Source organism: Sparus aurata, chromosome 24, assembly GCF_900880675.1.
Source record: "Sparus aurata chromosome 24, fSpaAur1.1, whole genome shotgun sequence".
In the NCBI taxonomy this organism is placed as follows: Eukaryota; Metazoa; Chordata; class Actinopteri; order Spariformes; family Sparidae; genus Sparus; species Sparus aurata.
The window spans coordinates 6,665,735-6,679,843 of NC_044210.1; the positions used below are offsets into that span (position 1 = coordinate 6,665,735).

General features: G+C 43.1%; 1 protein-coding gene across 3 annotated transcripts in view; it reads left to right on the plus strand.

Annotated features, from left to right (window-relative positions):
- The window catches only part of LOC115577166 (E3 ubiquitin-protein ligase Midline-1-like), a 70,542-nt gene extending 57,357 nt beyond the window's left edge, over positions 1 to 13,185 (plus strand). For all 3 annotated transcript variants that reach the window (XM_030410049.1, XM_030410048.1, XM_030410047.1), the window contains 7 exons: positions 1,620 to 1,727; positions 3,622 to 3,770; positions 4,341 to 4,468; positions 5,624 to 5,767; positions 9,547 to 9,708; positions 9,951 to 10,158; positions 10,854 to 13,185. In XM_030410049.1, coding sequence (XP_030265909.1) covers positions 1,620 to 1,727; positions 3,622 to 3,770; positions 4,341 to 4,468; positions 5,624 to 5,767; positions 9,547 to 9,708; positions 9,951 to 10,158; positions 10,854 to 11,202 — 1,248 coding nt within the window. In that variant the 3' untranslated portion in view covers positions 11,203 to 13,185. The remainder of the gene's footprint in view (positions 1 to 1,619; positions 1,728 to 3,621; positions 3,771 to 4,340; positions 4,469 to 5,623; positions 5,768 to 9,546; positions 9,709 to 9,950; positions 10,159 to 10,853) is intronic.
- The last annotated feature ends 924 nt before the right edge of the window (positions 13,186 to 14,109 follow it).

Genomic DNA, 14,109 nt, shown 5'->3' on the forward strand with positions numbered 1-14,109 from the left:
GCATGTAGAAAGTATTAAAGTGGTTGAACTTAAAGTAGAAACCTAGATTTGTAAAGTAGGGACCATGCTTGATTTCAACTCAAAGGTGGACAGCACAAGTCACCAAGTCAAAGTGTAGAATCCCGGACAGAGCGTTTATTGGCTTGAATATATTAGTTTGCGATCAAAGTGTGTGATCAAAACGAATACACTCTCTGAAATGTGTAGGTATAGCTGTCCACAGTTTGGATTAGCTTACTAGCCTCATTAGCAGCAGCTGCTGAAACTACCGTGATCTAGTTGGGAGCCTACACGTTAGCTAGTTTCTACCTTCTCAAGTTGTAAATAAAACCTTGAAATGTTAACCGTCTGTATATGAACCAACGTTTTTTATTTTTTTGATATGTGTTTCATTTGAGCATGGAAGGAGTGATTCCTAAATTCTGGAAATGAGTTGGCAGTTTTGAACTCTGGTTCCCTTTTCTTGAGGTCAATGGGTTTTTTAAAGGGGTTTTTCTGTTGAAATAAGGTTAACAGTAGCTTAAGGGATTTTAAAATTTTGTTCTACAACATAAAATACTCAAGTTAATACCTCATGTTTGTTTTATAAAGTGCTTTCGTTGCACCCAAAAGGCGGTTGCTAACAAGTGGCTAAGTACAGAGGCTGTCAGGGACATTAACCGTCGTTCTGCTGAACATAGAGATTCATCTACTCACTGTTGCATCTTTACGGGTGGACTGTAGTTCCAAACTATTCTAATTATGAGTTCACATCTTGCACATTTCTTACAGTTTGTGCAGTATGTTGGTGAAGTTGAAGTCCTGCGACTGCAGTAGTTTGTTTATAGCCTTAACGTTAGCTTTTTACCTCTGGTGGTTCCATTTTTGCTTCAAAATTAATAAAAGCGGTGTTTATCTGTGGAGATTATCTTGCTGAGCAAAACACACCGTATACCTATTGTCTGCGATAATCCAAAATCCAGCTCAAAAATCCCATAGGCTTTTTGCTGAGGGAACCAGGGGGATGCTAACATCTGGGTTGGCCTCCAAATCATCCCTGCAACACTTTAGGGGGAATGTATAGAGTTCCAAGTGCCTGACTTTGCCTCATCTTGTCAAATAACTCGATATGACTGCCATGTTACTGAGGGCTACTTCTTGGCTGCATCAAAAATGACTCATTTGTTAGGGTGTCCGGGGGTTAAATTTAGATTTTCGACACTTCATAGTCTTGTGTTAAAGCTGACAACTATAGATACTCACAATGATTTAAACCAGATGCATGCAGGGCACCGAAGTCAGACAGTCAGAACATGGTGGAGGATTGATATAGTGCACTATACAGCAAATAGGGGTGATTTCGGACATGGCCACTCACGCTGCTGAGTGTCATGTCTCTCTTACAGCCACGGGGCATCCTGATAATTTTACTTGTCACTCACCACTCGAGCCAGCAGGAGGCAAAAAGGCTGCATATGCCTCATCTTTCCTCAAGTGTTGCTTCCAGACAGGAGTGCCTGCTGATGGATGAAAATGACGTCCTGGCCCTCGGAGATACCATCATCCCCCACTATACCCCACACCCAAGACATCCATCACTGTCTTTGTTGATCTAATACTCTGTTTGAATTGGTTCTCAGGTGAACGCGTCCCGTCAGGAGGGCAAGCTCATCGAGGAGTGCGATCTCCTGATTGACATCATTCAGCAGAGGAGGCAGATCATTGGCAGCAAGATCAAGGAGGGGAAGGTGAGGTGAATGCTCAGAGGGGGCGAGGAATTTGATAGCATATAGCATTTATTTTCTTGAGTTGTTTATATATGCCTGTCTTCATTTGTCATTTTCTTCTTCCAGCTCAAACGGCACAATGTACTTAAAGGAACAGCTCACCAAAAAATAAAACATTTACTCGTGATCTTCTCACCCCCATGCCGATGGAAAGGCGGGGTTACGAGGTGTAATCCATGTCGCTGGAAGCCCTCAAAATCCCACATCGTATTTAAATGACGTTATGTACATCCTTTTTTTACTCCGAAATCTTTGCTAGCTGCTAAGCTCAAAGCGTTAGCACTCACCCTGTCTGAAGTGGGTCAAGCTTGCTTGCACACTGGGGGTGTAATTTATGTCTATTCAAATCAATCTGGGATCTCTGGGCCTCCGGAGACTAGGATTATGGCGTAAGAGCTATACGGAGCACTTTTTTTCCAGTTGTTTAGGAGAATGCTGCGACTGCTGCGAATGCTGTTTCGCTGTGAAGCTCCAGGAATGTTCTGCAGACTACAGAACTTCCCCCGATTTTCTGCTTGCACTGACTGAATTTTCATTTCGGGGTGAACTGTTCCGTTATCCTGATGCTTAATTAATGCTTGAACCATGTTTTTGTAGCTACTAATTCAAATCATTGCTTAATCATTAAAAATGATATTTTCTGCCGTGAGTAAACCATTCCAGCGCGCATAATGATCATCAGGGAGCAAATGCCGTCTGCAAATTCAGTATACCACAGTCATATTCATATTCATGCGAATCAGTATCCGGGGCCTGCACTGAAATCTCTTTAAGCTACAATTCGACCCCATTTTGTGTCAAATGCAATACTTTGTCTCTGCCACTTGACCTGAACCTTACATGGTGAACAGAAGGCAAACTGTTCGACTGCCTAGAAAACAAACCCCTCCAACCCATTCTGAACAGACGGCGAAATCAGTCGCACTGGCCAAGTCTAGATCCCAGAGCATACGGGGGGGCACATTTACTTGTGCTCTAAACCAGGATGATTTTTCTTTCAGCTGTATTTAATGAGACTTGGAACCTACTATGGGGATTTTCTTTCCACCGTGGAATGTAGCAGAGACGATACCGAGATGCTTGTTTTAAGGCCAACAGCTTCCTTCAATTATAGCCTTTGTGTGGAATGTGAGATCATGATCAGTAACACCTCAAAATGGTCTTTTTTGAGACCAAGTTTCTGGTGTTAGTCTGCCTTATGTTGCCATTGTCTAACATTCATAATATCGCCAATTTCATAAACGGATTTGGCCCGAGATCACGGCGTTTTTGGGTGCTTTGCAAGCCAAACCTCTGATGAAATATCCTTTGACCTCGATTCAGCCACTGACCTCAATCTGTCTCCTAAAATCTCCGCCTGCACTGTAGGGAGAAGGAATGAAGCTGAGCGACGAGGGGAAATGAAATCCCAGATTTGTGTGCAATAGAATCATCGACAGGCCTAGGAAATGTAGTAAAAGCAGGGACATGGCAGAAGCTTATCCCATAGTAGCTCAGACACTTGAGATGTCTGTTCCTTGTTTACCGTCTTTTTCAATCGAAAGCAACTTTTGTATGACGCTTACTTGCGCAATCACGTCCACATTTATTCGGTCTACAACAGAGAGAAAAGGTTAACATTAGAGTGTCTCGTTCGCTTAGCTTCACTGCTAAAAGAGAAGCAAAGGCTCTAAGCAAAGAGAAGGTTCTTTCTTTCTTCGTCGAACAAAAACAGAAGTCGCGATGTCAAAAGAAATCGGCTTTTTGTCGTCATCTCCGATTACGTTCTCATCCCCGATGATCTTCAACATCTTAACCTGGATGGGGACCTATTTCTCAATCTCACGCCTCTCCCTGCGTTTGCCGTTCTCTCCAGGCGCAGAGGCTTCGGAAGCTCGCGCAACAGATCTCCAACTGCAAGCAGTGCATCGAGAGGTCCTCAGCCCTCATCACGCAGGCCGACCAGACGCTGAAAGAAACCGATCATGCTCGCTTCCTGCAGACCGCCAAGAGCATCAATGAGAGGTCGGACAGCCCACACACAAGGCCACACACGATGGAGTCACTCACACTTATAGCAAGCTAAAGTCTCGCCTCTAGATGAAGGGCAAAGAGGGCACACACAGATTTAAGTAACAGCTTTGACAACTCTATGCACTTCACTCAAAAGACAAGTAGAATGGGAATTCATCTTTTATTTGGCCTCATGCTGTTCTGCTTCCTGCTTAAGCTTTCTGATTAATTGATTTGGCCATTTAGAGAAGAGTCCGGTGTCCAATATGGGCTTCCTCAGGAGAAACAAAGCTGAGAGATATAAAAAGAAATCATTATCCTATAGTCCTTCGAATTAAAGCAGTGTTTGTATCAGAATCTAATCCGCACAGCCTCACTAATCAGAGGGCTGACTGCATTCAGATTCAGTGTTTTTGATTGAGCAACTGCTGATTTTGATAATAATACCATCCTGATATTTATCAGCTAAAATAATGTTTGAATTTCCAGTTTCTCTTGGCGTATCTTACAAGACAGTATGTGTCTTTCTGTCATTTCAAAGACCATAACAAACATGTCCGGCTTTGATTGGTAATCATCTAGGGTTTCCATGGCAACTGCGTCAACCCAAGTGCTGATCCCGGAGATAAACCTAACGGACACCTTCGACACGTTTGCCCTGGACTTCGGGAGAGAGAAGAAGTTGCTGGAGAGTCTGGACTACCTTACCGGTAAAGCCTTCATCAAAGCCTTTCTTTTTTTTTTTCAAAGGGACATGTGTTGATCAAACCAAAAAGAACACCTTGAACACCTTGTTTTAAATTCTTTGAAGCCGAGATCAATCGATGATCTTCTTTGAGGTTAAAGCGACAAGCCAAACGTCCCCTTTTGTTGCATCCACAGTCGAGCCCTTCATCCCTTATTCTCCCTCTATTTATAATTCTATTCCAGCTTTGAAATCTGATTGTTATTTATTTTTTTTTTATTCTTTTGAAGTCTCTCCGTCTTCAAGCGCGGCGTCGGAAGAAACGGGCCCCAGCCTATTAACTCGAAAAATTAATTTTCACCATTAATTTCTGATCAGAATGTCTCCGCGTGACTTACGAGCACGCCGGGGAACAAAAAACGAGGCGTCATGTGCAGAGGATTTGAATGGCCTGTGAAAATGACTGGCCCGTATTTATTCCTCACGATGCATGAGGGCTTCGCTGGAGGGCCTTTTCACTAAGTGAATCAGCCTGAATCACTCCGCTATGTGCAGCCACTCGTGACAGAAGGCTCGGTAAAGGGAGCGAGTGACAGACACCCGAAGAGATAGGAAGTGGCTTTACAATCAATTTAAGCTGCGCCTTTGTATCTGTGTTTCCTACCTCGGTCCATTCTCTCCCTACTGCTTCATGATTTGAATACAAACATGGTTTGTCTTATTTATTTCCCCGTAGAATTACAACAACTATAATGTGATAAAGTGCACATGGATCAAAACATGCGTGGAAGAAATCCAATTTAGCTATTTTAGTTATGTAACGACCCACATTTGTCACCGCTAAAAGGCCCGGGATCTTTACTTTACCCGGCTGTGTTAATGTGTTTATCTGAATATTTTATTATTTCTCCACCGCACTGCTTTTAATGCTCAACCTACCACTCTACTGGAAAGTACATCTTCAATCCTGTGTGTAATGAAGCCTTTACGCTCTTAAATTAAACCGAATGAACACGTACGTGGTTAATTGGTGCTACTGTTTCTTATAATGGCTGGCAGCCTATGAGTGTCTTATCATTGTGGAGTACTACTGATGTCATTTGCAACTATACTGAACTGGAATGTAGCGTTGGAGTTCAAGTTCTTGTCGGATGACACTTCTTTTTCCCTCCGCTTGCAGCTCCGAATGCTCCGTCCATAAGGGAGGAGTTGTGCACAGCTTCCTACGACACCATCGCAGTCCACTGGACGTCCGACGATGAGTTCACGGTGGTTTCCTACGAGCTCCAGTACGCCATCTTCACTGGACAGTCTAACATTGCCAGTAAGTAAAGGAATGCTCAAATCGGACCAGGAAAATCATGTATCTTAAAACTGAATATGTTCAAAATCCTTTCTAGTCATTGTCATGTTTGTAGTTGTGGCTGAGGAGACTGAATTATTTGATAGTTTTAGGCTATTATTATGTTATTATATGCAACTTGCAGGGAGTCTGATTTTTTTTCCAGCAGTCTAATTCATTCTCCACACAGAAAGGGCAGAGTAACCGCTAACTGCTGCTAACTGTAGCTGTCTGCTAGTTAGCTCAGTTAGTCGTCCAGAACACCGGGGGTACATGAGCTTTGGACCCCCGGTGTGTGTACATATATATATATATATATATATATATATATATATATATATATATATATATATACAAACCAAAATTGTGTGCAGGCTGTTGATTAAAAAACACAACAAAAAATCACCCGAAAACTAAGAAAAAAAAACTAACCCTACAGTATTTTGACTGCCTAGGTGTGTTTTCTCTACTCCTTTACCTTTGTGTCAATACAGCTGGCTAGTTTAGTTTTTCCAACTTTTTTAAATTCGGGGATTGTGACGATCTTACAGGGTGCAGTTAAAAATGGTATCCCCCTTATGCAATAGCCAGAAAAATACAAGCAAAAAGAAGTGACATGAAAATAGCTTCCAGCACTGACAAAGTCGTAGACTGGATGGATACGTACTGGCAGAGTAACAAACCCCTCCTGGATGAAAAGTTGTGAACATGAACATGAACATGACATCCGCTCCTTAATTAAGCGAAAATGATGATGAATTCAGGCCACCGGAGAAGTTGGTGACACTGCATTTAGCCCACGGGCAATATTAAACACTTTGTGCATTAAATAAAGTATGAAAATGCAAATAATTAAAGTAAAAGAAAGTTATTTGGATAATGAAGTGTTGTGAAAGCAATCCTGTAATACATTTTTTACCATTTACATACTATTTAGCACACTCTCGCTACCCCACTGTGGCCACTAGCGCCCCTGAGGCAGCTGGGAGTTGAGGTGCGCCTCTGAAAGGCTGCGATAGCGGTGGAAGTGGAACCTCCTGAAGTGAAGCCTCCAGCCCTTTATGTTACTATCAGCCTCACATCAAATGACAGAAAGCTTGTGAGGGGTGGAAGGAGAATCAGATTTTGACGCCAGGAACTTCAGTGGATATGCCGAGTTTGCGTTTCTATACGTACGAGGCGTTTGGCGCCGGAGGGGGGAGACGTCGCATTAGGAGAGATGACAGCTGTAATACGAATCAGCATCGCAGCCACACATGTAGTGACACGATGTCTTGTAGAACAGCAGAAATACAGTACACGCTGACACACACACACACACACCTACTCCCATCCACACAAGGCCCGGAAAAAAAATCATGAGCACAGTCGAGTGAGCAACAGCTACAAGGAAGAAAATGGGGTCAGGGCATTTGAAGACGAGCTCTCCTGTTCCCTTTCAATCAAACTGCATTTTCTCTGCCTTTTTATTTCTTCCTTTTTTTTTTTCAGATTCAAATACCTCACAGCAAAAAATCCTCTGCCTACCCCCCCGTTTCTTTCTCTTTGTCCTCGGGTTGCTTGCGTCCTTTTTCTTTCCCTTCAGCTCCGCATGTGAAGGGGAATCCTTCCTCGTTTCCTCGCTCACTTTCTTCCCGAGGTTGCACATTACCAACAGCCGATAAACTAACGTGTGATGTATTTTTCCTCTTGCTCTCACTTGCCTTGTCTCCTTCTGTTCACCGAGACGCTTTGAGGTTTCACACCTCCCGTTTTCACATCCAATAACATCAGTGGCGTCGCCGTTTGCGTCTAAAGTCACGTGCCAGAAGATTCCCACCCTGCAGCAATTCAGATGAATCACTGTTGAAGGAGAGGAATTCTTCTAATGTTAATTCGACGAAAACACAAAAAACAACATCGTTAACTGTTGCGCGTAATTGTTCGCTGCAGCCATCTGAATTGGATTTCCACTGGGAAATATGTGTTAATATGTTAGTGACAGACGACAGGCTATTTCTGTTGCGCGGCGCACCAGGCCTCATCAAATGAAATTGCAATGTGTTTGGTTTTAATGAACTTTAATTCCGAAAGTGTTTACCAATGGGGATAATATTCAAGCAGCAGTAGTAGTGCCGTGATGGTTGAGTGAGGCTACCTATAGTGTGACGCTCAATAACATAATGTCCTATTTCATCTTAATCCCAATGTTGGTTGGTGTTGTGGTTGGTCAGAACAGAAATAACTGCATATTTAGTTTAAGTGTACTCTCATGTTGTCTAAAGCTATAATTGTTGAACGTTTTATTGTATAATTATAGGTTTTTGCATTTTAAAGTTTCAGGTTGATAAAGGTGTTATTTTTTAATTTTCCCACCATAAAAAAACATTACCATTAAAAAACAGACATAGGCTTTACATTGAGGAAAATTAAGTTGACCTATCTATCAACAAAATCCATTAACTTCAGCTTCTTGTAGGTTAGTTTGTTTAAATCAGAAACCTTATTTTGATTATTTATCACAATTCAAGGTGTTTGTCTCTACATTTACTGTCGATATTTATGTAATAGATTCACTTACGCTTTTCTGCATTTAAGTATTTAAAGGCAGATCATTGTTATTGCCACTCTGCTAAGCTAGTTAGCCAAAATATGTTTACCTTATTTCTTCATCATGATAGGATTTAGCAAATGAGAAGCTGATCTGTTAAATACAATTATAGAACAGGTACAGAAAAATCAACACGTTTTAGCTTCATGTTAGCTGTAGCTTTCTCGCAAGCATGCTTTCACTTGACATAGCGCTTTCGTGCTCGATGCAGCTAGCTAGCTATCTGTGGCAAATTGCAGTGAGTTCACAGCCTGACGTGGTATTTAGCTCTTTTTGTTGGCATACGTTTAAATCATTGTTTTCTCAGAAATGACACATATCTATTGCATAGCGTAGTCATTTTCAGATTGTATAGCGAACATCAGGCAGGGTGAGCTTACTGTCTATTGGCCTTGACGGTCCAGAAATCCAGTAGGTGTACTCGCACACATTCCACTAAAGGCAGAATATTATATTTGAACCTGAGTTTACTGCTAGAACCATAGACAACATTGTTGACTATTTCCCTAGGTTTGTTTATAAAAAACAAAAAAAGTCCATTTATTTGTTTTCTTTTCGGCTGGTTTTGGACCACGGTGGCAGTTCCTCAAGAGAAGTGGGTGAACATGTTAATAGCATGTCTTTATGTGACACTGTAACATTCAAAGGAGAGCCCATAATGGAAAACTGTGGCCCCTGGGTGGCCAACAAAGAGCAGCAGCATAGTGCCAACTTCCTGCCTTAAGATTCCTCAGGCGGGCAAATCCTTGACATGGAAGGAAGATGCGCTCACACACACTCACACGCACGAAAGTACTCTGGCCTCAGGAGGTGGTGCTCAAGTGCCATTGAATAAAACACACTGCTGGAGACATCGCACAAACCGGAGAGAGCACAGCGCCGCTATGAAGCCAACGAGGTGTGAATGGTTTCCTCTCGTGCCTTTTCACACCGTCTCACCTGTTCCCACTGCCACGGGCTCTCCCACAGCCGATCATTTAACAACCTTCCACACAGCTGTACACCACTCCTCTCTAAGGGACTTTTAAAGAGATGGTTTGTCTCTTCTGGGTGTTATTGTCACATCCAAGCTTTAATTGCTAAAAGGGGAACTGAAAACTTGATAATAGTTTCAGACTCTCACCCGTGCCTCTTTTTTCTTTATCTCGCCCTCCTTTCCCTCTCCTCGCAGGTCTGTGTAACTCGCTGGAGAGCTGGATGATTGTTCCCAACATCAAGCAGAACCACTACACGGTGCACGGTCTGCAGAGTGGCACCAAGTATATCTTTGTTGTCAAGGCCATTAACCAAGCGGGAAGCAGGAGCAGCGAACCGGGGACTCTGAAGACCAACAGTAAGCACGAGGCGATGGAAGCCAACACTTGATATAGGACTGACCCTAACTGAAAATTCACGTGTAAACACCCACACAGAAGTAGCTTATTGGATTTTTCAGTTCCTTCCCCCACGTTGGCAAATATGGAATTCAATTAACTGAAAATAAATTAGCTGTTCTTTGAAGACCGTCCACTGTTACAGGTCTCAATACGTTTTCGAAAATCAATTTGTTTTCATTTACTCACCCTCCTCCCCCAGGCCAGCCGTTCAAGCTGGATCCCAAATCTGCCCACAAGAAGCTGAAGGTGTCCCACGATAACCTGACAGTGGAGCGGGACGAAACCACGTCCAAGAAGGGCCACAGCCAGGATCGCTTCACCAGCCAGAGCAGCTACGGCGTGGTGGGGAACGTCTTCATCGACAGCGGTCGCCACTACTGGGAGGCTTTAATTGGAGGGAGCACATGGTGAGTTTTGTCCGCAAAAGTTTTAGCTGAGTGGCGTGCCCGTGCCTCATAAAGAGGCACACGGTACACTTTAGTATCTGTATGAAAAGCACCAGGCTTTTAAGTTTCTCCGATGTAAACCACTCCGCATCAACTTGAGCCCAATGTAGCGACTAAGTCCCAAGAGGGATGGGGGTAGGGGTAGAGTGTTGGGATCTTGTCCTCGACCTACCAAACAAGCGCTTCCCTTAACCTGTCTAAGCAATTTTTCCTAAACATGACGATCCTTTCTTAAATCTAACCGAATAGTTCTTCCAAAACACAACCGAAAGGTCTTTCCCTAAACCTAATTAAGTCATCTTTTCTTAAACCTAAACAGATCAACTGTTTCTTCAACATAACCAAACAAGTTTTTTTCGAAAACCTAACCAAACAATCTTTTACTGCTCCTAACCAAGTCATTCTTTGCATGGACTTGGGTTTTTCAAACTACAACCACTTCACTACATTAACCACCCTGGCGGAAAACCCTTAATGCTGCCTTGTGTGTCTGTATCAGACACCAAGTAGCATGACAAAGTGACTTTGGTGTTAACAGACTGGGATGAAAAGTTGTTGCCAGTTTGCATTTCTATTTTTGGTAGTATGTTTCACCAAAAATTCTGTTTTTAACATCGTTTTAAAATGTGATAACCAAATCGTCCGTTCCTTCTCAGGTACGCTGTGGGCATCGCCTACAAGTCAGCTCCCAAGCACGAGTGGATCGGCAAGAACTCGGCCTCCTGGGTGCTCTGCCGCTGCAACAACTCCTGGGTGGTTCGCCACAACAGCAAAGAGCTGGCCATCGAGCCCTCGCCCCACCTGCGACGCGTCGGGGTCCTGCTGGACTACGACGCCGGCTACCTGACCTTCTACGACGCGGTGGGCTCCCAGCACCTGCACACATTTCACGTCTCCTTCTGTCAGCCCGTGTGTCCCGTGTTCAACGTGTGGAATAAGTGTCTGACGATCCTCACCGGTCTACCCATCCCCGACCATCTGGAGGGACTGGAACCCCAGGACTGAGAGCTACGGACAGACAAGAATAAATCAGCATAAACTGGTCCTAATTATCCTAAAGCTGCACTGGGCGAAATGTTTTGAAAATGATGATACTTGGAATAAGAACAGAAGAGTCCCACGCTTTTTAATTCAGATCTGCTCTATTTACCTAAATTAATTTTGGTCACGCGCAATTTTGCGCCCAGAGGCAACGGCAAAACAATAAGAGGAATATCACACTCGGAAACAGCTGCAGGCGAGCACATTTCTCCCCAAAAAGCTGGACTCACCAGGGTCTGACTGCCGCCATTAGTGCACAATCACCCAATGCAGCTTTAATATGCAGAGAAAAAGCAAGTGATGCCCAGGGTGTTGCACTATCGGGCTCCTAACAAAGTGATTTCCAGTTGTTTACCATCATTCCTTAAAGCAAATACGATGCTGTACGTCTTTGACTCTTAAAAGCTCAGTAAAGCTAATCTAGACGGATGACAGTGAGCTGGAGTCGATCCAGAAACTCCTACTCCCAAGGCACTTTGGGGCCACGATGGGCGTATTTGTGCCATTGCATCTAGGAAACAAGCCACAAATCAATTTCTAATTTTCACCTTATCAGATATAGCACTTTGAAAATCCCCCGAAAGTACACACATATACGCTTACACGGCATACACACACACACACACACACACAAACAAACAAGTGCAAATACTAACTTAAATCAATCACGGTTGCTGGGAAAGAGTAGAACAATAGATGTATATTTTGTAAATTCATCTCATCCCCCCCCCCCCGATCTTTCCCTCCTTCATTAAAAAGGAACCAAAGTAGCCATTGCTGTCCGTTCAGATGTCTTTACATAAACATTTACATAAATTAATAAATGCTGAAGTATTTTTAAAGAGCTACGGAAAGGAAACAGCGTTACGCTCATTTTGAAATGCAGGATTCCCTTAAAGGTAGACCTTGTTTTTGCACATTGTTCATACTTTATTCATAGTTTTGTAGCCTATTTTTTTTTTTTATTATTATTAATTTTGGTGCAATTAACATTCATATTGGGAAAAGTGTTGTGTTTTGTTTGAGTTTTGTTGTGTTTAATTTCCTTCTTTTTTTTGGTTTCTGGCAGACGGACAAGTCGCGCCATTATTCTTTCATGTGATAATATGTGAGTTGTGTTACTGTCGTGGCTCCAGGCTATTGTTGGAGGCTGAAAGGTAAAATGCTCATTTGGGTTGGGTTTTTTTTTTTTTGCTCTCTCACTTTTCTATTGGTAAAAAAAATAGCGTGTGGCTGTTAAGTGATCTGTTTGCGCCGGGGTTCATGAATTCGCTTTTGGCGGTGAGTGTCTTCCCATTTTAAAAACGTAAAAAAAATCTGACATGCAGTTTACGCTCTGAGGTCTTATTTCGTCAAATCCACGTGACGCATTGTTCGAATTGGGTTGAATTTCTCTCTCACCTTCACTTTACCGACACACACGGCCACGCACAGGGGGGGCTCTCCCCGGACTTGTTGCGCACTGATGATGTCATAGAGTGCACATAACTCATTCCTTCACTCATTGGCTGAATCCTGATTGGAATTTCCCCAAGTTCTTTGCTATTTAAGAAAAAAAAAAAAAAGGGACAAAACGGCCTGAATGAGATTCAGAAATTGGATGAAATGGTGACGATGGCGGCGCTCCGGTTGAGCAATATTTCTCGATTGTTGCTGTGTTTCAAAAGCTGGTACACTTTAAAAAAAAAAGTATGACAACAAATAACAAACTGTTCTTTAATAACTGTGTTTCCTTGGCAATTAATTATACTGTGTGTTTTCATTGTACCTGATACGAATATGTACTGCTTAATTTAATGTTCCCATTTGAACTTTTACGACCATGGTGTTACATGTTGCGTCTCTGTGGACATTTTTAATGGGAAAAACAGGATATGAGTGCTTGCATCACTGTCGTCTGAGATGTGTCTACGAGAAGGTCAAAAATAAACGGTGTTCCTTTTCACATCAAAGTGTCCTTTATTTGTCCGGCGACGCGACGCAACGCGGCGGTGTGAGAATGTCAAGAGCCGATCCAATAAAGCAGGACGAGGTGAAATGCCAGGAGCCATTCCTGTATCTCCTTCTGGGGGGACTTTCAGAGATCATATTTTGAGGAAAGCCATAAAAATGGCTGTCGTGTGAATGTTGTCTATTGGCGAAAACAACGGTACGTCTAGAGTTCGTCCAAGCTTGAGCCCGAATTCACCATGCTTGCTCCCAGACATACGCTAAAAGCCTCTACGTATGAGTTCTGACCTGAAGTATAGTGTTCCCCAAGGTTTTCGGAAGGAGACGACCTTAAACTCCTCACCATCTACATTTGTGACCAATCAAAAGGCCGAGGGAGGTGAAATTATCCAGAAATCTACACAATAGTCAGCTCTCTATCAGCCATCTAATCTCTCTGTATTAGCTTGATCATAAACAACACTTTCCCCATGTGCTTCCTATTCGAACGCGCCTCGGCCAGACTTATTTAGATTTATGTAGAAAGAGTTGGGTCTCATCATCTTGACAACGCTGTGTAATGTTATTATCCTTTGTTAAATGACGCTATTCAAACCCCCAATACCATGGGAACAGATGCCGCACGAGGTGTCAGAGAATTGAACAGCATCTGCACCTTTCCTTGCGCGCGATGAATCATCCAGACAGATGTTGATGTCAAAGTCTGAGTTCACTCGAGTTTATGAATTTCCTGTGGAAGAGGAAGTCGTTCGGTTTATCATGTGAACTTCCCGCGGACATGACTGGGGGCCTCTTCCTGATTTTCCAGGGGTGATTGTTCTTCGACGCCAGGTTTCGGTGGGGGGGTTTCGTCGCCACGAGCTGGCGTTGGCTGGAACACTGAGTGCGTTGTTCACAAGGTTCAGGGGCGTGAGCGGGAGA